This window comes from Phaenicophaeus curvirostris, unplaced genomic scaffold (assembly GCF_032191515.1).
Source record: "Phaenicophaeus curvirostris isolate KB17595 unplaced genomic scaffold, BPBGC_Pcur_1.0 scaffold_557, whole genome shotgun sequence".
Lineage (NCBI taxonomy): Eukaryota > Metazoa > Chordata > Aves > Cuculiformes > Cuculidae > Phaenicophaeus > Phaenicophaeus curvirostris.
Window position 1 is genome coordinate 13,530 of NW_027207105.1, and position 26,977 is coordinate 40,506.

Genomic DNA, 26,977 nt, shown 5'->3' on the forward strand with positions numbered 1-26,977 from the left:
CCCCGGGAGCTCAAACTGGTCCATACTGGGCCCCTTTCCCTCCCCCCCCCCCCCAAACTTCCCAGTAAAAACCAGTCCAGCCCAGTTCTCCCAGTAGCCACCAGTTTATTTGGGCCGGGGCCGTCGTCCTCTCCTGGTCGGGAGGGGCTGGAGAGAGAGAGGGGGGGGGGTTAAGGGGGAACTGGGAGGGACTGGGAGGCACTGGGAGGCACTGGGAGGCACCTATACCCCCCCCGCCGTCCCCCCAGGCCATACTGGGAGCCCTGGGAGCCCAAACTGGGCCATACTGGGAGCCCTCCCCACACCCCAGACCATACTGGGAGGATCGTGGCTCCAAACTGGGACATACTGGTCTGTACTGGTTCCCCCTACCCCTTTCCCCCCCCCTCCCTGACCCCCATACTGGTTCATACTGGTTCCCCCTTCCCCTTTCCACCTCCTTACTGGTCCATACTGGTCTATACTGGTTCCCTCTTTCCTTTTCCCCCCCCCATACTGGTCCATACTGGTCTTTACTGGTCCCCCCAGCCCCCCATACTGGTCCATACTGGTTCCCCCTACCCCTTTTCCCCGCTCCCAGCCCCCCATACTGGTCCATACTGGTCTATACTGGTTCCCCCTTCCCCTTTCCCCCCCCATACTGGTCCGTACTGGTCTGTACTGGTCCGTACCTGCCGGGGGGGCTGTGGGGGGGCTGCGAGGGGCCGGGGGGGCACGGGGGGGGCCACCAGCTCGTACAGCGCCTCGGCCAGGGCCTGGGGGGGCAATTGGGGGGGGTCAGGGGGGCAGTTGGGGGGCTCCTGGGGCAATTGGGGGGCTCCTGGGGCAATTAGGGGGGTCAGGGGGGCAATTGGGGGAGTCAGGGGGGCAACTGGGGGGTCCTGGGGCAATTGGGGGTGAATTTGGGGGGTTTTGGGGTCCTTGGGGAGGTTTTGGGGGCCCCCAGGGTGGATTTTGGGGTGAATTTGTGGGTTTTTGGGGTCCCCGGGGTGGATTTTGGGGCAGATTTGGGTTTTTTGAGGTCCCCGGGTTGGATTTTGGGGTTTCTTGGGGTGGATTTGGGGGTTTTTGGGGTCCCTGGGGTGGGTTTTGGGGTGAATTTTGGGGGTTTTGGGGTCCCCAAGGGGTTTTTGGGGTCCCTGGGGTGGATTTTGGGGCAGATTTAGGGTTTTTGGGGTCCCCGGGGTGGGTTTTGGGGCAGATTTGGGCGTTTTGGGGTCCCCGGGGTGGGTTTCGGGGTCCCCGGGGTGGGTTTCAGGGTGAATTTGGGGGTTTTGGGGTAGATTTGGGGGTTTTGGGGTCCCCGGGGTGGGTTTCGGGGTCCCCAGGGTGGGTTTCGGGGTCCCCGGGGTGGGTTTTGGGGCAGATTTGGGTTTTTTGGGGGTGGATTTGGGGTTTTTGGGGTCCCCAGGGTGGGTTTCGGGGTGAATTTGGGGGTTTTGGGGTGGATTTGGGGGGTTTTGAGGTCCCCAGGGTGGGTTTGGGGGTCCCCAGGGGGGTTTTGGGGTCCCCGTGGGGGGGGTTTGGGGTCCCCGGGGTGGGTTTTGGGGTGAATTTTGGGGTTTTTGGGGTCGCCGGGGTGGGTTTTGGGGTGAATTTGGGGTTTTTGGGGTCCCCGGGGCGGGTTTTGGGGTGAATTCGGGGGTTTTGGGATGGATTTTGGGGGTTTCGAGGTCCCCGGGGTGGGTTTTGGGGTCCCCGGGGGGGTTTTGGGGCCGATTTGGGGGTTTTGTGGTCCCCGGGTTGGATTTTGGGTTTTTTGGGGGTGGATTTGGGGGTTTTTGGGGTCCCCGGGGGGGTTTTGGGGTCCCCGGGGTGGGTTTTGGGGTCCCCGGGGGGTTTTTGGGGTCCCCGGGGTGGGTTTTGGGGTCCCCGGGGGGGTTGTCACCTGCAGGGCGCGCAGCAGCCGTGCTCCGAGGCCGAGGGCGGCGGTGGCCGACGCTGCCCCCAGCGCCGTCACCCCCCGCGTCACCCCCCGCGTCCCCCCCCGTGTCCCCAACTGCAGCGGCAGCGCCAGCAGGTCCCGCAGAGCCCGCCCTGAGGGGACACGCGGGGCACCTCCTGTCACCCCCCCCTACCTTGTCACCTCCTGTCCCCACCCCCCCATAACCCCTTGTCACCCCCCGCCACCCTGATGGCCCCATCCCAACGCCCTGGGGACACCTTGGGGACACCTTGGGGACACGTGGGGATGTGCCACCACTGCCACCACCCCACCAGGACACCCTGGGGACATCCTGGGGACACCTGGGGATGCCTGGGGACACCTAGGGAGATGCCACCACCCATCAGGACACCCTAGGGACACCTTGGGGACACATTGGGGACACCTAGGGAAATGCCACCACCCACCAGGACATCCTGGGGACACCTTGGGGACACCTTGGGGACACCTAGGGAGATGCCACCACCCACCAGGACACCCTGGGGACACCTTGGGGACGCCTGGGGACACCTAGGGATGTGCCACCACTGCCACCACCCCATTGAGACACCCTAGAGACACCTTGGGGACACCCTGAGGACACCTGGGGATGTGCCACCACTGCCACCACCCCATTGAGACACCCTAGGGACACCTTGGGGACACCCTGAGGACACCTGGGGACACCTGGGCATGTGTCACCACTGCCACCACCCCATTGAGACACCCTAGGGACACCTTGGGGACACCTGGGCATGTGTCACCACTGCCACCACCCATCAGGACACCCTAGGGACACCTTAGGGACACCTTGGGGACACCTAGGGAGATGCCACCACCCACCAGGACATCCTGGGGACACCTTAGGGACACCTTGGGGACACCTAGGGAGATGCCACCACCCACCAGGACATCCTGGGGACACCTTGGGGACACCTGGGAATGCCTGGGGACACCTGGGGACACCTGGGGACATGCCACCACTGCCACCACCCCATCAGGACACCCTAGGGACACCTTGGGGATGCCTGGGGACACCTAGGGAGATGCCACCACCCACCAGGACACCCTGGGGACACCTTGGGGACACCTTGGGGACACCTAGGGAGATGCCACCACCCACCAGAACATCCTGGGGACACCTTGGGGACACCTAGGGAGATGCCACCACCCACCGGGACACCCTGGGGACACCTTGGGGACGCCTGGGGACACCTAGGGAGATGCCACCACCCCACTGAGACACCCTAGGGACACCTTTGGGACACCTGGGGACACCTAGGGATGTGCCACCACTGCCACCACCCCACTGAGACACCCTAGGGACACCTTGGGGACACCTAGGGACACCTGGGGATGAGCCACCAATGCCACCACCCCACTGAGACACCCTAGGGACACCTTGGGGACACCCTGAGGACACCTGGGGACACCTGGGGATGTGCCACCACCCCATTGAGACACCCTAGGGACACCCTAGGGACACACTGGGGACATGTCCCAACTGCCACCACCCCCCTGAGACACCCTAGGAACACCTTGGGGACACCTGGGAGCACCTTGGGGGACACCTGGGGATGTGTCACCACTGCCACCACCCCACTGAGACACGCTGGGGACACCTTGGGGATGTGCCACCAATGCCACCACCCATCAGGACACCCTGGGGACACCTTGGAGACACCTGGGGACACTTGGGGATGTGCCACCACCCATTAGGACACCTTGGGGACACCTGGGAGCACCTTGGGGACACCTGGGGATGTGCCACCACCCATTAGAACACCTTGGGGACACCTGGGGACGCGTCACCACTGCCACCACCCATCAGGACACCCTGGGGACACCCTGGGGACACCTAGGGAGATGCCACCACCCACCAGGCCCCCTGGGGATGCGCCACCAGTGCCACCAACCCATCAGAACACCCTAGGGACACCGTGGGGACAGGTCGGGGACATCTTGGGGACACCTGGGGACCCTTGGGGACACTCACAGAGGCGCAGGACGGCGTGGACGGGTGCCACCCCCCCCAGCAGCCCCGGCAGCTGGTGACACCGAATGTCCCGCAGCCACTCGGCCACCGCGAAGCTCAGGACCTTGCTGAGACCCAGCAGCCTGGGGGGACACGGGGACAGTTGGGGACACCGGGGGACACTGGGGGACACGAGGGAGAGACAGGGGGACATGGGGACACAGGGCTCGGGGTCCCTCACTCCTCACGTCCCCCCCGTCCCCTCCTCTGTCCCCATGTCCCTGTGTCCCCCCCATGTCCCTGTGTCCCCCCCATGTCCCCATGTCCCCCCATGTCCCCATGTCCCTGTGTCCCCCCATGTCCCCGTGTCCCCCCCCCGTCCCCATGTCCCCATGTCCCCCCCATGTCCCTGTGTCCCTATGTCCCCCGTGTCCCCCCCCATGTCCCCCATGTCCCTGTGTCCCCCCATGTCCCCATGTCCCCCCCATGTCCCCGTGTCCCCCCCATGTCCCTGTGTCCCCCCCGTCCCCATGTCCCTGTGTCCCCCCCATGTCCCTGTGTCCCCCCCATGTCCCCATGTCGTCCCCATGTCCCTGTGTCCCCTCCATGTCCCTGTGTCCCCCCCATGTCCCTGTGTCCCCCCATGCCCCTGTGTCCCCCCCATGTCCCCATGTCCCTGTGTCCCCCCATGTCCCCATGTCACCCCCATGTCCCCATGTCCCTGTGTCCCCCCCATGTCCCCCCCATGTCCTTGTGTCCCCCCCATGTCCCCCCCATGTCCCTGTGTCCCCCCCGTCCCCATGTCCCTGTGTCCCCCCCATGTCCCCCCATGTCCCCATGTCCCTGTGTCCCCCCCATGTCCCCATGTCCCCCCCATGTCCCCATGTCCCTGTGTCCCCCCCATGTCCCTGTGTCCCCCCCATGTCCCTATGTCCCCCCCATGTCCCCATGTCCCTGTGTCCCCTCCATGTCCCCATGTCCCCCCATGTCCCTGTGTCCCCCCCATGTCCCTGTGTCCCCCCATGTCCCCCGTGTCCCCCACAAGTCCCCATGTCCCTGTGTCTTTTCCATGTCCCCCCACGTCCCCCGTGTCCCCCCAAGTCCCCGTGTCCCTGTGTCCTTTCCATGTCCCCCCCGTGTCCCCCCATGTCCCCCAGTCCCCCCCGTGTCCCCCTGTCCCCCCAGCCCCATCTGTCCCCATGTCCCCCCTGTGTCCCCTGTCCCCCCCATGTCCCCCTGTCCCCCCACCCCCATCTGTCCCCATGTCCCCCCTGTGTCCCCTGTCCCCCCCATGTCCCCCTGTCCCCCCACCCCCATCCATCCCCATGTCCCCACTGTGCCCCCCATCCCTGTGTGTCCCCGTGTCCCCCCGTGTCCCCCCGTGTCCCCTGTCCCCACCCGTGACGGTGACAGAGCCGTTTCAGCCTCAGCTGGGAGCAGTTGAGCCTCGCCAGCCCGATCAGGATCCCGGCCACCGCGCCCTAAGGGGACACCCCTGTCACCCCCCTGGCCCTGTCACCACCCCCCCCCCACTCTGTCATCTCCCTGGGACCCCCCATGTCACCCCCCCGTCCTTGTCACCCCCTCCTGTCACCTCCTTGTCACCCTGGGACCTCCCTGTCACCACCCCCCATCCTTGTCACCCCCTTGTCCCCATGTCCCTGTCACCCCTGTCCCCCCCTCGTGTCCACTGTCCCCCCTTGTCCCTCCTAGGTGCCCTGTCATCCCCCTGTCCCCATGTCCCTGTCACCCCCCTCTCCTTGTCACCCCTGTTCCCCTGTCCCTGTTCCCCTGTCCCCACTGTCCCCATGTCCCTGTCACCCCTGTCCCCATGTCCCTGTCATACCCATGTCCCCATGTCCCTGTCCCCATGTTCCTGTCAAACCCCATGTCCCTGTCCCCATGTCCCTGTCACCCCCCTATCCCCATATCCCTGTCACCTCCTGTCCCCATATCCTTGTCACCCCCTGTCCCCATAGCCCTGTCCCCATGTCCCTGTCCTCCTGTCCCCACGTCCCTGTCACCCCCTGTCCCCCATCTCTGTCACCCCTGTCCCCATGTCCCTGTCCCCATGTCCCTGTCACCCCCCTCTCCTTGTCACCCCTGTTCCCCTGTCCCTGTCCCCCTGTCCCCACTGTCCCCATGTCTCTGTCCCCCCTGTCCCCATGTCCCTGTCCCCCCTGTCCCCATGTCCCTGTCATACCCATGTCCCTGTCACCCCTGTCACCCCTGTCCCCCTGTCCCCATGTCCCTGTCCCCCCTGTCCCCATGTCCCTGTCATACCCATGTCCCCATGTCCGTGTCACCCGTCACCCCTGTCCCCCTGTCCCCATGTCCCTGTCACCCCTGTCCCCATATCCCTATCCCCATGTCCCTGTCACCCTTTGTCCCCATATCCTTATCACCCCCTGTCCCCATGTCCCTGTCCCCCTATCCCCATATCCCTGTCCCCATGTCCCTGTCCCCATGTCCCTGTCACCCCCCTGTCCCCATATCCCTGTCACCCCTGTCCCCATATCTCTGTCACCCCCCTGTCCCTATGTCCCTGTCACCCCCATGTCCCCATGTCCCTGTCACCCCTGTCCCCATGTCCCCATGTCCCTGTCCCCATGTCCCTGTCACCCCCCTGTCCCCATATCCCTGTCACCCCCTGTCCCCATATCCCTGTCACCCCCTGTCCCCCTGTCCCTGTCCCCCCGTCCCTGTCCCCCCTGTCACCTGCTCCATGGTGACGCGTTTCCCCCTGTAATCCAGCCACACGGGGACCTCGGACGTGAAGCGGAACTCCCTGGGGACACCAGTACGCACCAGTGGCACCGGGGGCCCCAAACCAGTGCTCCCAGCACCCCCCAGTGTCCCCACCCCAGTGTCCCCAGTGCCCCCCAAACCAGCGTCCCCATCCCAGTGTCCCCAGTACCTCCCAGTGCCCCCAGTGCCCCCATCCCAGTGCTCCCAGTGCCCCCAGTGCCCCCATCCCAGTGCTCCCAGTATCCTCAGTATCTCCCAGTATCCCCACTATCTTCATCCCAGTGTTCCCAGTACCCCCAGTATCTCCCAGTGTCCCCATCCCAGTGCTCCCAGTGCCCCCAGTGCTCCCAGTGTCCCCATCCCAGTGCTCCCAGTGCTCCCAGTGCCCCCATCCCAGTGCTCCCAGTATCCTCAGTATCTCCCAGTATCCCCACTATCTTCATCCCAGTGTTCCCAGTACCCCCAGTATCTCCCAGTGTCCCCATCCCAGTGCTCCCAGTGCCCCCAGTGCTCCCAGTGTCCCCATCCCAGTGCTCCCAGTGCTCCCAGTGCCCCCATCCCAGTGCTCCCAGTATCCTCAGTATCTCCCAGTATCCCCACTATCTTCATCCCAGTGTTCCCAGTAACCCCAGTATCTCCCAGTGTCCCCATCCCAGTGCTCCCAGTGCCCCCAGTACCCCCATCCCAGTGCACCCAGTACCCCCAGTGCCCCCATCCCAGTGCTCCCAGTGCACCCAGTATCTCCCAGTGCCCCCAGTACCCCCATCCCAGTGCTCCCAGTGCACCCAGTACCCCCAGTGCCCCCATCCCAGTGCTCCCAGTATCACCAGCATCTTCCACTGTCCCCGTATCCTCATCCCAGTGTTCCCAGTACCCCCAGTACCCCCATCCCAGTGCTCCCAGTATCCCCAGTACCCCCAGTGCCCCCATCCCAGTGCTCCCAGTATCCCCAGTGCTCCCAGTATCCCCAGTGCACCCAGTACCTCCCGGTGTCCCCAGTATCCTCATCCCAGTGTTCCCAGTAACCCCAGTACCCCCCGTGCCCCCATCCCAGTGCTCCCAGTACCCCCAGCATCTCCCAGTGCCCCCAGTATCCTCATCCCAATGTTCCCAGTAACCCCAGTACCCCCCGTGCCCCCATCCCAGTGCTCCCAGTACCCCCAGTATCTCCCAGTGTCCCCAGTATCCTCATCCCAGTGTTCCCAGTAACCCCCGTACCCCCATCCCAGTGCTCCCAGTGTCCCCCAAGAACCCCAGTGCTCCCAGTGCTCCCAGTTACCCCCCAGCACCCATCCCAGTATTCCCAGTGCTCCCAGTTCCCGTACCGGAAATAGACGGGGGGGTCACTCTCGGGGTCCTCGTCCTCCAGGGGCTCCAGGCCGGGGGGGGGGCGGGGGGGCTGCGGGGGGGGAGGGGACCCCGTCCCAGTGCCTCCCAGTACACCCCAGCGTCCTTGTCCCAGTACCCCCCCATCCCATCCCCTCCCAGTGCCTCCCAGTGCCCCGCCATGCCCTCCCAGTGCCCCCCCATCCCCTCCCAGTGACTCCCAGTGCCCCACAGTGCCCCCCCAGTCCCTCCCAGTGCCCCCCCATCCCATCCCAGTGCCCCCCCATCCCATCCCAGTGCCTCCCAGTGCCCCCCATCCCCTCCCAGCCCCTCCCAGTGCCCCCCCATCCCATCCCAGTGCCCCCCCATCCCATCCCAGTGCCTCCCAGTGCCCCCCATCCCCTCCCAGCCCCTCCCAGTGCCCCCCCATCCCCTCCCAGTGCCTCCCAGTGACCCCCCATCCCCTCCCAGTGCCTCCCAGTGCCTCCCAGTGCCCCCCATGCCCTCCCAGTGCCCCCCAGTGCCCCCCCATGCCCTCCCAGTGACCCCCCATCCCCTCCCAGTGCCTCCCAGTGCCCCCCATGCCCTCCCAGTGACCCCCCATCCCCTCCCAGTGCCTCCCAGTGCCCCCCATCCCCTCCCAGTGACCCCCCATCCCCTCCCAGCCCCTCCCAGTGACCCCCATCCCCTCCCAGTGCCTCCCAGTGCCCCCCCATGCCCTCCCAGTGACCCCCATCCCCTCCCAGTGCCTCCCAGTGCACCCCCATCCCCTCCCAGTGCCCCCCCATCCCCTCCCAGTGCCTCCCAGTGCCCCCCCATGCCCTCCCAGTGTCCCCCCATCCCCTCCCAGTGCCTCCCAGTGCCCCCAGTACCGTCGGGGGGGAGCGGGGGGGGGTCCACGTGGGTCAGGAAATTGCTGACAAAATCCCTGAGGAAGATGAGGGCGTCCTGGCCCCCCAGGAAAAATTGGGGGGGGGGGGTGTCAGAGGTTTGGGGGGTGGGGCAGCTTAGAGCACCCCAGAACCCCCCCTTGCCCCCCTCCAGGAGCCCCCAGACCCCCCTAGACACCCCCTTGACCCCCCCAGGAGCCCCCAGACCCCCCCAGATTCCCTCTAGGAGCCCCCAGACCCCCCCAGACCCCCCCTTGCCCCCCCCCCCCCCCCATTCCCTCCAGACCCCCCCAGAAACCCCCTTGCCCCCCGAGAAGCCCCCAGCCCCCCCATCCCAGTCCGTCCCAGTGCTCCCAGTGCCCCCCCACCCACCTGGTCGATGTGCAGGCGCAGGGGGGCGAGGGCCACGCGGAGGCAGCACTCGGGGACCCCCCCGGGCGGGGGGGGGGACGGCAGCACCCGCAGAGCCTTGACCCACAGCTGGGGGGGGCGGGAAGACCCATAAGTGCCCCCCCAGACCCATAAATGCCCCCATAGAGACCATAAGTGCCCCCCAGACCCATAAGTGCCCCCATAGAGACCCACATGTGCCCCCCCAGACCCATAAGTGCCCCCCCAGAGACCCATAAGTGCCCCCCCAGAGACCCATAAGTGCCCCCATAGAGACCCATAAGTGCCCCCCCAGACCCATAAATGCCCCCATAGAGACCCACATGTGCCCCCCCAGACCCATAAGTGCCCCTCCAGAGACCCATAAGTGCCCCCCCAGACCCATAAGTGCCCCCCCAGACCCATAAGTGCCCCCATAGAGACCCATAAGTGCCCCCCCAGACCCATAAATGCCCCCATAGAGACCCACATGTGCCCCCCCAGACCCATAAGTGCCCCCATAGAGACCCACATGTGCCCCCCCAGCCCCATAAGTGCCCCCATAGAGACCCATAAGTGCCCCCCCAAACCCATAAATGCCCCCATAGAGACCCACATGTGCCCCCCCAGACCTATAAGTGCCCCCATAGAGACCCATAAGTGCCCCCATAGAGACCCATAAGTGACCCCCAGACCCATAAGTGCCCCCATAGAGACCCATAAGTGCCCCCCCAGACCCATAAGTGCCCCCATAGAGACCCATAAGTGCCCCCCCAGACCCATAAATGCCCCCATAGAGACCCATAAGTGCCCCCCCAGACCCATAAGTGCCCCCACAGACCCATAAGTGCCCCCCCAGACCCATAAGTGCCCCCCCAGACCCATAAATGCCCCCATAGAGACCCACATGTGCCCCCCCAGACCCGTAAGTGCCCCCATAGAGACCCATAAGTGCCCCCCCAGACCCATAAGTGCCCCCATAGAGACCCATAAGTGCCCCCCCAGACCCATAAGTGCCCCCATAGAGACCCATAAGTGCCCCCCCAGACCCATAAGTGCCCCCCCAGACCCTTAAGTGCCCCCCCAGACCCAAAAGTGCCCCCCCAGACCCATAAATGCCCCCATAGAGACACATAAGTGCCCCCCCAGACCCATAAGTGCCCCCATAGGGACCCATAAGTGCCCCCTCAGACCCATAAGTGCCCCCATAGAGACCCATAAGTGCCCCCCAGACCCATAAGTGCCCCCATAGAGACCCATAAGTGCCCCCCAGACCCATAAGTGCCCCCATAGAGACCCATAAGTGTCCCCCCAGACCCATAAGTGCCCCCATAGAGACCCATAAGTGCCCCCCCAGACCCATAAGTGCACCCCCAGACCCCTAAGTGCCCCCATAGAGACCCATAAGTGCCCCCCCAGTCCCCTAACCCCCCCCCGTGACCCACAAGTGCCCCCCCAGACCCATAGTGGGGGGTGAGAAGGGGGATCAGATCCACGGGGCAGATCCATGGGGCGGTTACCGTGGGGGGCTGGGGGGGGGGGCGCCCCCCGGGGGTGTCGGCAGAGGAAGGGGGGGCTCTCAGCGCCCCCCCCGATGCGATCGCGAACCTCCAGCTCCTGCACCAGCAGCACCAGGCGGGACGTGGGGCGCTCGCCCGGCCCCACGGCTGCCCCACGGCCGCCCCACGCCGGCCCCACGGCCGCCCCCGGCTCCTCGTAGGCCTCGTGCTGCAGGCTCATCTTGGGGGGGGGGGTAAAAAAAATGAGGGGGGGGGCAAATAGGGGGTGAACCCCCCCTCCCCCAATTCACCCTCCTGCCCCGCATCGCCCCCCAACTGCCCCACAGCTCCCCCCCTGCCCCACAGCTCCCCCCCCAGACCCACAACTACCCCTTTACCCTCCTCTTTTCACCTCCCAGGCGCCTTTTACCCCCCTTTCTATCCCCCTTTTTACCCCCCCAGACTCATTCTCCCCCTTTTTACCCCCCTTTTACCCCCTAAACCCCATTTCCCCCCTTTTTACTCCCCAGACCTTGTTTTACCCCCTCTTAACCCCCCTTTTTACCCTCCAAAACACTTTTTACCCCCCTTTTTTACCCCTAGACCCCATTTTCCTGCTTTTTTACTCCCCAGACCCTGTTTTCCCCCCTTTTTACCCCCTCAGACCCTTTTTCCCCCTTTTTACCCCCCTTTTTACCCCCCAGACCCCATTTTCCTCCCTTTTTACCCCCTCAGACCCTTTTTCCCCCTTTTTACCCCTCTTTTTACCCCCCAGACCCCATTTTCCTGCCTTTTTACCCCCTTAGACCCCATTTTCCTCCCTTTTTACTCCCCTTTTTACCCCCTTAGACCCCATTTTCCCCTTTTTACCCCCCAGACCCTGTTCTCCTGCCTTTTTACCCCCTTAGACCCCATTTTCCCCCCTTTTTACCCCCTCAGACCCTTTTTCCCCCTTTTTACCCCCCTTTTTACCCCCCAGGCCCCATTTTCCTGCCTTTTTACCCCCTTAGACCCCATTTTCCCACCTTTTTACCCCTCTTTTTACCCCCCAGACCCCATTTTCCTGCCTTTTTACCCCCTTAGACCCCATTTTCCCCCCTTTTTACTCCCCTTTTTATCCCCTTAGACCCCATTTCCCCCCTTTTTACTCCCCTTTTTACCCCCCAGACCCCATTTTCCCCCCTTTTTACCCCCTTAGACCCCATTTTCCCCCCTTTTTACTCCCCTTTTTACCCCCTTAGACCCCATTTTCCCCCTTTTTACCCCTCTTTTTACCCCCCAGACCCCATTTTCCTGCCTTTTTACCCCCTTAGACCCCATTTTCCCCCCTTTTTACTCCCCTTTTTACCCCCTTAGACCCCATTTTCCCCCCTTTTTACTCCCCTTTTTACCCCCTTAGACCCCATTTTCCCCTTTTTACCCCCCAGACCCTGTTTTCCTGCCTTTTTGCCCCCTTGACCCCATTTTCCCCCCTTTTTACTCCCCTTTTTACCCCCCCCAGACCCCATTTTCCCCCCTTTTTACTCCCCTTTTTACCCCCTTAGACCCCATTTTCCCCCCTTTTTACTCCCCTTTTTACCCCCCAGACCCCATTTTCCTGCCTTTTTACCCCCTTAGACCCCATTTTCCCACCTTTTTATCCCCCTTTTTACCCCCAGACCCCATTTCCCCCCTTTTTACCCCCTTAGACCCCATTTCCCCCCTTTTTACCCCCCTTTTTACCCCCCTTTTTACCCCCCAGACCCCATTTTCCCACCTTTTTACCCCTCTAGACCCCATTTTCCCCCCCTTTTCCCCCCTTTTTACCCCCCAGACCCCATTTTCCTGCCTTTTTACCCCCCTAGACCCCATTTTCTCTCCTTTTTACCCCCTAGACACTATTTTCCTGCCTTTTTACCCCTCTTGACCCTACGTTCCTGCCTTTTTACCCCCCAGGCCCCCTTTTCCCCCCTTTTTCCCCCGTTTTCACCCCCAGACCCCTTTTTATCCTCCATTTTTACCCCCAGACCCCTTTTTATCCCCATTTTTCCCCCGTTTTTTACCCCCACACCCGTTTTACCCCCCTTTTTTGCCCCCAGACACCTTTTAACCCCCTTTTTACCCCCCAGACCCCTTTTTATCCCCCTTTTTTCCCCATTTTTACCCCCAGACGCCTTTTTATCCCCCCTTTTTACCCCTCATACCCCTTCTTACCCCCCTTTTTTACCCCCAGACCCCTTTTTACCCCCCTTTTTTACCCCCAGACCCCTTTTTACCCCCCTTTCTTACCCCATTAACCCCTACCTTGCCGAGGTGCAGCTCCATCAGCAGCTCCTCCTCCCGCCCGGGGCCCCCCCGGCAGCGCCACGAGGAGGGGGCGTGGCCTCTGCGGCGGGACCTGTGGGGGCGTGGCCACGGGTGACGTCATCCTCATTAGCCCCGCCCACCCTGTTGATTTCTATGGCTCGGGGGCGTATCCATCCCTTAGCCCCGCCCACCCCATTGGTTTCTATGGAGGGGGCGTGTCCATCCCTTAGCCCCGCCCACCCCATTGGTTTCTATGGAGGGGGCGTGTCCATCCCTTAGCCCCGCCCACCCCATTGGTTTCTATGGAGGGGGCGTGTCCATCCCTTAGCCCCGCCCACCCCATTGGTTTCTATGGAGGGGGCGTGTCCATCCCTTAGCCCCGCCCACCCCATTGGTTCCTACGGCGCAGGGGGCGTGTCCAACCCTTAGCCCCGCCCACCCCATTGGTTCCTACGGCTCAGGGGGCGTGTCCATCCCCTCTTAGCCCCGCCCCCTCACTCACGTGACCCGGGGGGCGTGTCCCAGGTCCCTCCCCCCGTAGAGCCGCCAGGTGAGGCAGGTGTCCCGCAGCAGCAGGCGGGTCGAGGGGGGGGGCAGCCCGGGGGGGGGTCGCAGCCGGTCCCGGGGGCCGCGGGGGGCTACGAAGTGGCCCTCACGGAGAACCAGGGGGCCCGGGGCCAACCAGCGCAGGCGGGGGGGCGGCAGCGACTCCTGGGTGGGGGGGGAACACACAGGCAGATCAGCAGAGACACCCCCAAAACGGAACCCCCAGAGAGAACCCCAATAGGGACCCAGGGACCCCCCCCCGGAGAGATCCCCCTATAGGAACCCCCCAATAGGGACCAAGGGATCCCATAGGGACCCCCCCAATAGGCATCAAAAGACCCCCCCCCCCATAGAGACCCCCCAATAGAGACCCCCCCAATAAGGACCCAGGGACCCCCCTCAATAGGGACCCCCCTCAATAGGGACCCCCCCATAGGGACCCCCCCATAGGGACAAAGGGACCCCCCTCCCAAAATAGGGACCAAGAGACCCCATACGGACCCCCCCAAAAAACTAATACAGGCCCAAGGAACCCCCTGAAAGGGATCAAGGGAGCCCCCCCAAAGTGACCCCCCCAAAGGGACCCCCTAAAAAGGGACCCCCTAAAAGTGAACCCCAAAATGGACCCCCTAATGGGGACCCCCCAAAAGGAACCCCACCAAAGGGAGCCCCCAAAAAGGACCCCCCAAAGACCCCCCCCCAAAAAGTGACCCCCCCAAAATGAACCCCCTAAAAGGGACCCCCCAAAAAGTGAGCCCTAAAAGTGACCCCCAAAAGGGACCCCACCAAAGGGAGCCCCCAAAAAGGACCCCCCAAAGACCCCCCCCAAAAAGCGACCCCCCCAAAATGAACCCCCTAAAAGAGACCTCCCAAAAAGTGAGCCCCCAAAAGGGACCCCTAAAACTGACCCCCCCAAAGTGACCCCCCAAAAGAGCCCCCCAAAAAAGGGATCCCTAAAAGTGACCCCCTAAAAGGGACCCCCCTAAAAGTGACCCCCCCCAAACAGCCCCCCCAAAGGGCCCCCCCCCCCCCGACTCACGTTCGTGGGGCTCCCGGGGGCGTCGAGGACGCAGAAGCCGTCGGGGTCGGGGCCTTCGCTGCCCCCCAAGTGTGGGGCAGAGGTGGGGGGGGGCGGTGGGGGGGGGGGCAGGAGCCGGGGGGCAGGGAGGGGGGGGACGGGGCCCCCCCTCACCTGGGAACAGGTAGAGAGACACGGGGGGGGGGCGGGGGAGGCGCTGTGGGGCAGACCCACAAGTGAGACCCTGACCCATAAGTGCCCCCCGAGACCCATAAGTGACCCCAAAGACCCATAAGTGCCCCCCCAGACCCATAAGTGCCCCCCCAGACCCATAAGTGACCCCATAGAGACCCATAAGTGCCCCCATAGTGACCCATAAGTGCCCCCCCAGACCCGTAAGTGCCCCCCCAGACCCCTAAATGCCCCCCCAGACCCATAAGTGCCCCCATAGAGACCCATAAGTGCCCCCCCAGACCCATAAGTGCCCCCCCAGACCCATAAATGTCCCCCCAGCCCCATAAGTGCCCCCATAGAGACCTATAAGTGCCCCCCCAGACCCATACGTGCCCCCATAGTGACCCATAAGTGCCCCCCCAAATCTAAAAGTGCCCCCATAGAGACCTATAAGTGCACCCCCAGCCCCGTAAGTGCCCCCCCAGCCTTACGGGGCCGCTGTGGGTCGCCGTGGGGCAGCCGTGGGTCGCGTAGAGCATCCGTCAGGTCCTGCTGGTTGATGGTTGGGGGGCCGGGGGGGGCCTGGGGGGGCACTTGGGGGTCGCTATGGGGCAGGGGGGGGGGCATGTCCCCCTCTAACCCCACTTGGGGGTCACCATGGGGCCCCGTGTCCCCCCCTAACCCCACTTGGGGGTCACTATGGGGTGCCATGTCCCCCCCCGTAACCCCACTTGGGGGGCACTATGGGGCCCCGTGTCCCCCCCACTCACCTGGCTGTGCCCCTGGGAGGCTGTGGGTCCGGCTGTGGGTCCGGCTGTGGGTCCGGGCGTGGGTCGCGCCGTGGGTCGCGCCGTGGGGCGGCCGAGGAGGCGCAGGAGCCGGGCGAGAGCGGGCCGCGCTGTCCGCGCACGTTCGAGCTCGGAGACGAGCGGGACCCACGCGAAGCTCCTGCCGCGGCCACGGCTGCGGGGACATGTGGGGCTGCCCCATAGCGGCCTGCACCGCTGCCCCATAGAGCATCCCCTGCCCCATAGCGGCCCTCCGCAGCTGCCCCATAGCGATGCTTGGAGCCCCCCCTGCCCCATAGCGGCCTCCACAGCCGCCCCATAGCGACCCATAGAGCATCCCCTGCCCCATAGCGGCCTCCACAGCCGCCCCATAGCGACCCATAGAGCATCCCCTGCCCCATAGCGGCCTCCACAGCCGCCCCATAGCGATGCTCAGAGCACCCCCTGCCCCATAGCGGCCTCCACAGCCGCCCCATAGCGACCCAAGGAGCTCCCACTGCCCCATAGCAATCAATAGGGGTGCCCCATAGCGCCCCATAGAGCACCCCCTGCCCCATAGCAATCAATAGGGGTGCCCCATAGAGCACCCCCTGCCCCATAGCAATCAATAGGGGTGCCCCATAGATCACCCCCTGCCCCATAGCAATCAATAGGGGTGCCCCATAGAGCACCCCCTGCCCCACAGCAATCAATAGGGGTGCCCCATAGAGCACCCCCTGCCCCATAGCAATCAATAGGGGTGCCCCATAGAGCACCCCCTGCCCCATAGCAATCAATAGGGGTGCCCCATAGCGCCCCATAGATCACCCCCTGCCCCATAGCAATCAATAGGGGTGCCCCATAGAGCACCCCCTGCCCCATAGCAATCAATAGGGGGTGCCCCATAGAGCACCCCCTGCCCCACAGCAATCAATAGGGGTGCCCCATAGAGCACCCCTGCCCCACAGCAATCAATAGGGGTGCCCCATAGAGCACCCCCTGCCCCATAGCAATCAATAGGGGTGCCCCATAGATCACCCCCTGCCCCATAGCAATCAATAGGGGTGCCCCATAGAGCACCCCCTGCCCCATAGCAATCAATAGGGGTGCCCCATAGATCACCCCCTGCCCCACAGCAATCAATAGGGGTGCCCCATAGATCACCCCCTGCCCCATAGCAATCAATAGGGGTGCCCCATAGAGCACCCCCTGCCCCACAGCAATCAATAGGGGTGCCCATAGATCACCCCCTGCCCCATAGCAATCAATAGGGGTGCCCCATAGAGCACCCCCTGCCCCACAGCAATCAATAGGGGTGCCCCATAGATCACCCCCTGCCCCACAGCAATCAATAGGGGTGCCCCATAGATCACCCCCTGCCCCATAGCAATCAATAGGGGTGCCCCATAGAGCACCCCCTGCCCCACAGCAATCAATAGGGGTGCCCCATAGATCACCCCCTGCCCCATAGCAATCAATAGGGGTGCCCCATAGAGCACCCCCTGCCCCATAGCAATCAATAGGGGTGCCCCATAGCGCCCCATAGAGCACCCCCCTGCCCCATAGCAATCAATAGGGGTGCCCCATAGCGCCCCATAGAGCACCCCCTGCCCCATAGCAATCAATAGGGGTGCCCCATAGCACCCCACAGAGCCCCCCCCTGCCCCATAGCGCCCCACAGAGCCCCCCCCTGCCCCATAGCGGCCCCCCCTGTCCCATAGCGCCCCACGGACCGGCTCCCCCTCTCCCATCCACATCGTCAGCAGCAGCTCCAGGAAATCCACATCCAGCACGCAAACGAAATCTTGGGGGGGGGGAGAGAAAATTAGGGACCCCCCCCGGGCCCCCCCAAAAACCTCTAGACCCTTGGGACCCCCCCCCAAAACCCTCCTTGGACCCCCCCCAGAGCCCCCCAAACCCCTCAGGACCCCCCCAACCCTTAGACACCTGAGAACCCCCCTAACTCCCCCCCTGGACCCCCCCAAAATCCTCCTTGGACCCCCCCCAGAGCCCCCCAAAATCCCTCAGGACACCCCCAAACCCTTAGACACCTGAGAACCCCCGTAATGCCCCACTGGACCCCCCCAAAACCCTCCTTGGACCCCCACAAAGCCCCCCAAAACCCCTCAAACCCCCCAGACCCCACCCTGGAGCCCCCAAATCCTCCAGGACCCTCCCCAGATGCCCCCTTGGACGCCCCCAAAGACGGGGGGGCACTGGGGGGGGGCATTGGGGGGGACTGGGATGAACTGGGAGGCACTGCGAGAAACTAGGGGGGCACTGGGAGGCACTGGGGGGGAACTGGGGGTGCTCGGGGGGCACTGGGAGGGACTCGGGGGGGCATTGGGGGGGCACTGGGATGAACTGGGAGGCACTGGGGGTGCCCCCCCCCACTTACCACGTTGCAGATCGAGGCTCGTGTCCCCCCCCCGGTCGCTCAGGAACAAGGATCCGTCCTCTAACACCAACCTGGGGAGGGGCTCAGGGTTGGGGACCCCCCCCCGGGACCCCCTAAATACCCGCCCCGTACCCCAAAACCCCCCCCAAATCTCACCCCCCCACCCCAAAACCCCCATTTCCCCCCCAAGCCCCCCCATATTGAACCCCCGAACCCCCATATCTCAACCCCCACCCGCAAATCTCACCCCCCCACCCCAAAACCCCCTCTATTCCTCCCCAGCCCCCCCATATTGAACCCCAACACCCCAATATCTCAACCCCCCCATCCCAACCCCCCCCATATCTCACCCCCCCACCCCAAAATCTCAACTCCCCATCCCCAAACCCCCATTTTCCCCCCAAGCCCCCCCATATTTAACCCCCCCACCCCAACATCCCCCCATATCTCACCCCCCACCCCAAAATCCCCGTTTTCCCCCCCAAGCCCCCCCGTATCTCACCCCAACCCCCCAAAACCCCCCTCTATTCCCCCCAAGCCCCCCCATATTGAACCCCAATACCCCAATATCTCACCCCCCCACCCCAATAACTCCCCCCCACCCCAAAATCTCCCCCCTGCCCCCCCCAAAATCCGCCCCCCCCACCTCAAGCTGCTGCTCCCACTGGTCCCAATGGTGCTGGTGACACTCAGACTCTCGACCCCCACCAGGACCCTCAGGTGGGGGGGGGGCGTCCTGGGGGGGGGGGGTGTTAAAGTGGGGGACCCCCCCTCAACGAGAATTGACTCCCCCCCGGTGACACCCCCCACCCCAACCCCCTCAAATTGGGGATCCAAACCGGGACCCCCCCCCAAAATATGGTGCCCCCCCATTCCAACAACTCCCCCAGTCCCTCCCAGTGCCCCCCCAGTCACTCCCAGACCCTTCCAGCCCCTCCCAGTGTCCCCCCAGTTCCTTCCAGTGTCTCCCAGTGCCTCCCAGTGCCCCCCCAGTGCCCCCCAGTCCCTCCCAGTGCCTCCCTAGACCCCCCCCAGTCCCTCCCAGTGCCCCCCCACTGCCCCCCAGTCCCTCCCAGTGCCCCCCAGTCCCTCCCAGTGCCCCCCAGTCCCTCTCTAGTCCCCCCCAGTCCCTCCCCAGTGCCCCCCAGTCCCTCCCAGTGCCCCCCAGTCCCTCTCCAGTCCCTCCCAGTCCCTCCCCACTGCCCCCCAGTCCCTCCCCAGTGCCCCTCAGTCCCTCCCAGTGCCCCCCCACTGCCCCCCAGTCCCTCCCAGTGCCCCCCAGTCCCTCCCCACTGCCCCCCAGTCCCTCCCCAGTGCCCTCCCACTGCCTCCCAATCCCTCCCAGTGCCCCCCAGTCCCTCCCAGTCCCTCCCAGTGCCCCCCAGTCCCTCTCTAGTCCCCCCCAGTCCCTCCCAGTGTCCCCCCACTACCTCCCAGTGCCCCCCAGTCCCTCCCGCTGCCCTCCCAGTGCTCCCAGTGCCGTACTGGGCGAGCGAGGCACAGTGCAGCAGGTGCAGGTGCAGGCGGCTCAGGGGGGTCGGGGCCTCGTACCCCAAAACCTCCTCGTCCTCCACCAGCAGCACCGACAGCAGCTGGGGGGGGGGTTCTCCACGTGAGGACCCCCCCCGACACCCCCAAACTGGGAACCCCCTGAACCAGGACACCCCCAAACTGGGAACCCCCCAAACTGGGACTCCTCTCTAACTGGAAACACCCCCAAATTGGGACTTTCCTTAATGGGACCCCCTCAAACTGGGAACCTCTGAACTGGGACCCCCCCAAACTGAGAACCCCCCAAACTGAGACCCCCTCCAAACTGGGACCCCCACCCCCCAAACTGGGAACACCCCCAAACTGGGATCTTCCTTAATGGGACCCCCCCCCAAACTGGAAACCTCTGAACTGGGACCCCCCCCAAACTGGGAACCTCTTAACTAAGACCCCCCCAAACTGGGAATCTCTGAACTGAGACCCCCTCCAAACTGGGAACCCCTCAAATCGGGGCACCTCCTCCCAAACTGGGCCCCCCCCCAACCTGGGAGCCCCCTTCCATACTGGGACACCCCCCCCCCCCCAAACTGAGAACACCCCCAAACTGGGATCTTCCTTAATGGGACCCCCCCCAAACTGGGAACCTCTAAACTGGGACCCCCCCAAACCGGGAACCCCTCAAACCAGGGAGCCCCCCCCCTAAACTGGGAACCTCTGAACTGAGACCCCCCCAAACTGGGAACCTCTGAACTGAGACCCCCCCAAACTTGGAACCCCACAAACTGGGATCTTCCTTAATGGGACCCCCCCAAACTGGGAACCTCTGAACTGGGACCCCCCCCAAGCGCCCCTCCCCCCCAAAAACCAAGGAACCCCAAACCTGAGGCCCCCCAAGTGCCCCCCCCTCAAAACAAGGAACCCCAAACCTGAGCCCCCCCCCGTCCCCGTCCCCCCCCAAAACAAGGAACCCCAAACCTGAGGCCCCCCAAGTGCCCCCCCCCCAAAACAAGGAACCCCAAACCTGAGGCCCCCCAAGTGCCCCCCCCCAAAACAAGGAACCCCAAACCTGAGCCCCCCCCCCACCTGCCGGTACCACTCGAGGCCGGGGGGCTCCTGGTGGTGCTGCAGCAGCCCCCCCTCCAGCGCCAGGGACACCTCCAGCTCCTGTGGGACCCCCCGACACCCCCAAATCAACGACAGCCTCCCAGAACACCCCCAAATCAACAATCCCCCTCCCCAAGACCCCTTCCCCCTCCATTTTAGGGGTTCCCCCCCTTCACTCCTCCATTTTAGGGTTTCACCCCCCTTCCCTTCCTCCATTTTAGGGGTTCCCCCCCTTCAACCCCCCCATTTTAGGGTTCCCCTCCTTACCCCACCATTTTAGGGGTTCCCCCCCTTCCCCTTCACTATTTTAGGGGTTCCCCCCCTTCCCTTCCACCATTTTAGAGCTTCACTCTCTTCTTCTCCACCATTTTAGGGTTCCCCCCTTCCCTTTCTCCATTTTAGGGGTTCCCCCCTTCCCTTCCACCATTTTAGGGCTTCACCCCCTTCCTCCCTCCATTTTAAGGGTCCCCCCCTTCCCTTCCACCATTTTAGGGGTTCCCCCTTCACCCCCCATTTTAGGGGTCCCCCCCCTTCCCTTCTGCCATTTTAGGGGCTCCCCCCCTTCCCTTCCACGATTTTAGGGGCTTCACCCCCTTTCCTTCCACCATTTTAGGGCTTCACCCCCTTCCTCCCTCCATTTTAGGGTTCCCCCCCTCCTTTCCACCATTTTAGGGGTTCACCCCCTTCCCTTCCACCATTTTAGGGCTTCACCCCCTTCCTCCCTCCATTTTAAGGGTCCCCCCCTTCCCTTCCACCATTTTAGGGGTTTCCCCCCTTCCCTTTCTCCATTTTAGGGGTTCCCCCTTCACCCCCCATGTTAGGGATCCCCCCCCTTCCCTTCCCCCATTTTAAGGTTTCACTCCCTTCCACCATTTTAGGGGTTCCCCCCCTTCCCTTCCACCATTTTAGGGGTTCCCCCTTCACCCCCCATTTTAGGGGTCCCCCCCCTTCCCTTCTGCCATTTTAGGGATCCCCCCCTTCCCCTCCACTATTTTAGGGGTTCTCCCCCTTCCTCACCCCATTTTAGGGGTCCCTCCCACCATTTTAGGGGTCCCCCCTTCCCCTCCACCATTTCAGGTCTTCACCCGCTTCTCCTCCACCATTTTAGGGGTCCCCCCTTCCCCTCCACCATTTTAGGGGTTCACCTCCTTCCCCCCCACCATTTTAAGGGTTCCCCCTCTTCCCTTTCTCCATTTTAGGGGTCCCCCCTCTTCTCTTTCTCCATTTCAGGGGTTCGCCCCCCTTCCCCTCCACCATTTTAGGGGTTCACCCCCTTCACGGCCCCAATTTTAGGGGTTCCCCCCCTCCATTTTAGGGGTTTTCTCTCTCTTCTCATTTTATACCCTCCCCCCCCCATTTTTAGGGTCCCCCCCCCCCCATTTTGGGGTCCCCCCCCTCACCTTTATATTCCCGGGGGGGCGCAGGCGGGTGCCCAGGGCCAGCGCCAGCATGCGGGGGGCCCTGGGGGGGGTTTGGGGGGGTCCGGGGGGGCCCCCGGGGGGGGCTGGGTCCAGGGCAGCAACGTGGGGAGCAGCGAGGAGGGGGGCGGCCCCTCCCCGGGCCCCCCCAGGGACCCCCCCCTCATCCTCGGGAACCGGCCCTGGGGAGGGGGGGGGCAGGGACACCCCAAAAATAAATACACCCCTCAAAGACCCCCCCTAAAATTAAGGATCTAGCTCCAGGACCCCCCCAAAATTAAGGATCCCACCCAGGACCCCCCCAAAAAATAAGGACCCCCCCCTAAAAATAAATACTACCCCCCCAGAACCCCCCAAAAATAAAGAGACACCCCCCAAAAATAAGGATCCCACCAGGACCCCCCCCCCCAAAAACAAGGGAACCCCCCCCAGGACCACCCCAAAAATAAGGACCCCCCCCAAAAAATAAATATAACCCACCCCAGACACCCCCGAAAATAATGAGACCCCCCCCCTCCAAAAATAACGACCCCCCCTAAAAATAAATATAATTCCCCAGGACCCCCCAAAAATAAGGAACTCCCTCCAGGAGCCCCCCCAAAATTAAGGATCCCACCACACCCCCCCCCCTAAAAACAAGGCAACCCCCCCATGACCCCCCCAAAGATAAAGACCCCCCCCAAATATAAATAAACCGCCCCCCAGGACCCCCCAAAATTAAGGATCCCACCCAGGACCCCCCCCAAAAATAAACCCCCAGGACCCCCCCAAAAATAAGGACACCCCCCCCCCCAGGAGCCCCCCAAATTAAGGATCCCACCATGACCCCCCCCTAAAAACAAGGGAACCCCCCCAAGACCACCCCAAAAATAAGGACCCCCCCAAAAATAAATATAACCCCTCTAAGACCCCCCCAAAATAATGAGACTCCCCCTAGACCCCCCCAAAAATAAGAACACCCCCCCCAAAAAATAACTATACCCCCCTCAGGACCCCCCCAATTTTTTTCTTGCCCCCCTTTTTTAGCCCCCCTCAATTTTTAGGGTGTCCCCTCCATATTTTTTAAGCAGCACCCCCCAATTTTTAAGCTGCCCCCCCAATTTTTAAGCTGCCCCCTCTCAATTTTTAGGGCTCCCCACAATTTTTGGGGTGCCCCCCCCATTTTCCCAACCCCAGGCTCCCCCCCCAATTTCAGATCCCCCCTCCCCATTTTAAGTTGCCCCCCCAATTTTTTAGGTGTCCCACCCCAATTTTTAGGTGCCCCCCCTCAATTTTTGGGGTGCCCCCTCAATTTTTGGGGTGCCCCCCCCCCCGTACCGTGGTAGAGGTTGATGTCCCCCCCCTCGGCGCAAGCGCAGAAGTGGCCGCGTCGCCCCCCCGGGCGGGGGAGGAGGCACAGACGCCCCCCCCCGAAATCCAGAACCAGCCGGGAACCCCCCCCCTAAAAAAAAAAAAGGGGGGGGACACCCCAAAATCAACCCCTGAACCCCCAAACCTCCCCCTCGATAGAAAAAAGGGGATCCCAAAGTGCCCCCCCCCCCAAAAAAGGGGATCCCAATGTTGTGTCCACCCCCCTCCCCGAAATCTAGAATCAGCTGGGAACCCCCCCCAAAAAAAAGGGGGGGACACCCCAAAATCAACCCCTGAACCCCCAAAACCCCCCTCAATAGAAAAAAGGGGATCCCAATGTGCCCCCCCCCAAAAAAAGGAACCCCAATATAATAGGGGGGTGAAGGGGGTACCTATAATTTTTGGGGGGGCCCTGGGGGGGGTCTCTGTGTTTGAGGAGGGGGTCCTTGGGTTTTGGGGGGACCCTGGGGGGGGTCTCTGGGTTTTGGGGGGGCTCTCCAGGTTTTGGGGGGCCCTGGGGGGGCGGGGGCGGCTGGGTTTTGGGGTGTCCCTCACCGCGGGGGGGCAGTCAGCCGTGATGCGGCCGCGTAGGATGGTGACGAGGACGGCGACGCCGCTTTGGGGGTCCGGGGGGGGCCCCCCAAAATCTTCCTCCTCCTCCTTCTCTTCCTCCTCCGAGCCCCCCCCGGTGCCTTCTTGCTCTTCCTCCTCCTCCTCTTCCTCCTCAGAGTCTGAAGCGGGGGGACCCCAAAAATAGGGAGAACCCCATAGTCAGAACCCCCCCCGCACCCCAAAATCCAAGGGGGGGGACCCAGGGGGGGTTGATTTAGGGGTCCCTGCACCCCTAAATCTGGTCGGACCCCATAGACAGACCCTAACGAATCCCAAAACCAAGGGGCTTCCATATCAAAATCTAGGGGTCCCAGCGCCCCAAAACTTGGGGGACCCCATGGCCAAACCCCCCCGCACCCCAAAATCCAAGGGGGGACCCAGGGGGGTGGATTTGAGGGTCCCTGCACCCCAAAACTTGGTGGGACCCCATGCCCAGACCCAATACACCCCAATAAGACGGGATCTCTATACCCAAACTGGGGATCCCAGCCCCCCCGAAACTTGGGGTACCCCATGACCAGACCCCCCCGCTCCCCAAAATCCAAGGGGGGACCCCAGGGGTGCAGATTTGGGGGTCCCAGCCCCCCCCAAAGCGGTGCCCCCCCGGTGCCCCCCCCCCCGTTACCTGCGCCCAGCCCTGACTTGCAGGGCTTGAAGGAGTCCGAGGGGGCGTGGCCTCCAGGGGAGGGGGGCGTGGCCCTCCGCGCGAGTCCTCGCGCTCCGATTGGCTGCGCTCGTCCGAGGGGGCGGGGCTTGAGGAGGGGGCGGGGCCTCCGAACCAGGGGGCGGGGCCTTCGGGCTCCCAGAGCAGGAGATCGTTGTTGATCCTATGGGGGGAGAACTTGGGGGTCGCTATGGGGCGGGGGGGGGGGCGTGTCCCCCCCTAATCCCACTTGGGGGGCGCTATGGGGCCCCGTGTCCCCCCCCTAACCCCACTTGGGGGTCACTATGGGGCCCCGTGTCCCCCCCCTAACCCCACTTGGGGGGCGCTATAGGGCCCTGTCTCCCCCACAAACCCCACTTGGGGGGCGCTATGGGGCACCGTGTCCCCCCGCAAACCCCACTTGGGGGGCGCTATAGGGCCCCGTGTCCCCCCCCCCAAACCCCACTTGGGGGTCACTATGGGGCCCCATGTCCCCCCCAAACCCCACTTGGGGGTCACTATGGGGCCCCGTGTCCCCCCCAAACCCCACTTGGGGGTCACTATGGGGCCCCCGTGTCCCCCCCAAACCCCACTTGGGGGTCACTATGGGGCCCCGTGTCCCCACCCTAACCCCACTTGGGGGGCGCTATGGGGCCCTGTGTCCCCCCCTAACCCCACTTGGGGGGCGCTATGGGGCCCCGTGTCCCCCCCTAACCCCACTTGGGGGGGCGCTATGGGGCCCCGTGTCCCCCCCCAACCCCACTTCGGGGTCAATATGGGTCCATGTCCCCCCCCCCAACCCCATTTGGGGGTCACTACGGGGCCCCGTGTCCCCCCCCAAACCCCACTCAGGGGGCGCTATGGGGCCCCGTGTCCCCCCCAAACCCCACTTGGGGGGCGCTATGGGGCCCCGTGTCCCCCCCTAACTCCACTTGAGGGGCGCTGGGGGGCCCCGTGTCCCCCCCAAACCCCACTTGGGGGGCGCTATAGGGCCCCGTGTCCCCCCCAAACCCCACTTGGGGGGCGCTATGGGTCCGTGTCCCCCCCTAACCCCACTTGGGGGTCACTATGGGGTCCATGTCCCACCCAAACCCCACTTGGGGGGCGCTGGGGGGCCCCGTGTCCCCCCCAAACCCCACTTGGGGGGCGCTGGTACCTGTTATAGAGCCGCTGTCCCAGCTCGGGGGGGCTCAGGCGCAGATGGACTCGGGGCAGCGTGAGACGCAGGTTCCAGGGGGCCCCCCCCCAGGGCCCCCCCGACAAAATCCTCCAGCTCCTCGGGGGTCCCCCGGCAGCACCAGCTGGAGAGGGGGGGGGCGTTTAATCTGGGGGGGGCCCTAAAATCCACACAGACCCCCCCCAAAACCCAGAGAAACCCCCCAAAACCCAGTGCCCCCCCCCCCCCCCCAAAATCTCCTCAGTTCCTTGGGGCTTCCAGCTCGGAAATGCGGGGGGCCCTGAGTCATAGGAGACCCCCCCGCCACCCCATAAGGGCCCCCCCAAAATAAGGGGAGCCCCCCCAAACCCAAGGACCCCCCCTCAAACCCAGAGAACGCCCCCAGAACCTAGTGCCCCCCCCCCTTCAATCCCCTCAGTTCCTTAGAGATTCCAGCTGAGAAATGGGGGGGGGGCAGTAAAATAGGGGGGCCCTGAGTCATAAGAGACCCCCCCTCACCCCATAAGGCCCCCCCAAAACAGGAGGCGCCCCCCTAAACCCAAGAACCCTTCCCCGAATACGTAAGGGCCCCCCCAAATAGATAGGGACCCCCCCAAAATGCCCCCCAAGTCCTTGGAGCTTTTTCCTTGGAAATTGGGGGGGGGGGCCATAAAATAAAGGAGTGAGCAAAATTGGGGACCCCCCGAAACCCCTAGAGACCCCCCAAAAAACATAGAGGGACCCCCCCCAATATAGGAACCCCCCCCAAACCCTTCAAGCACCCCAAAAAGAAAGACGGGGGGGTCCCCCAAACCTGGTGGCTCTCGTAGAGGCTCCGTCGAGCAGAGAAGGGGGAGGGGGGGGGCTCTGGGGGGGCCCCTCGGGCCGGGGGGGGGGCAGGGAAACCTCCAGCCTGGGGGGGGGGGGGACACACACACAGTGACCCCCATATTGCCCCCCCAGACCCCTATTTGCCCCCCCCAGACCCCATTGCCCCCCCTCACTTGCCCCCCAGACCCCAATAACCCTCCTATTTGCCCCCCCAAGACCCCATTGAGCCCTTCATTTGCCCCCCAAACCCCAATTTGCCCCCCCAGACCCCAATGACCCCCCATTTGCCCCCCAAGCCCCCCTATTTGCCCCCCCAGACCCCATTGACCCCCCTCATTTGCCCCTCAGACCCCAATAACCCCCCTCATTTGCCCCCAACCCCCCTATCTGCCCCCCCAGACCACACTGGCCCCCCTCATTTGCCCCCCAAAGCCCCTATTTGCCCCCCCCGG

General features: G+C 63.8%; 1 protein-coding gene and 1 long non-coding RNA gene across 3 annotated transcripts; both read right to left on the bottom strand.

The window, feature by feature from the left end:
• Positions 1-88: 88 nt before the first annotated feature.
• On the bottom strand, positions 89-24,722 carry LOC138735182 (autophagy-related protein 2 homolog A-like; the record flags this gene model as incomplete). The annotated part of the gene is made up of 23 exons (XM_069883088.1): positions 89-147; positions 672-755; positions 1,889-2,037; positions 3,921-4,042; positions 6,618-6,687; positions 7,973-8,046; positions 8,846-8,921; positions 9,236-9,343; positions 10,753-10,972; positions 13,015-13,108; positions 13,520-13,728; positions 14,603-14,798; positions 15,247-15,337; positions 15,526-15,718; positions 17,256-17,326; positions 17,921-17,991; positions 18,567-18,656; positions 19,406-19,512; positions 20,495-20,575; positions 21,916-22,115; positions 23,251-23,374; positions 23,839-24,014; positions 24,521-24,722. Coding segments are annotated over 23 exons (2,850 nt in total), but the record flags the coding sequence as incomplete, so codon positions are not given.
• On the bottom strand, positions 2,144-3,885 carry LOC138735181 (uncharacterized). Of its 2 annotated transcripts, none has more exons than XR_011339687.1 (3): positions 3,783-3,885; positions 3,203-3,680; positions 2,144-3,014 (listed from the first exon to the last, which is right to left on the bottom strand). It is a non-coding gene; the product is annotated as an uncharacterized lncRNA (long non-coding RNA). The 2 variants fall into 2 exon arrangements; XR_011339688.1 differs by having other exon boundaries at positions 3,203-3,389; positions 3,609-3,885.
• Positions 24,723-26,977: the final 2,255 nt, after the last annotated feature.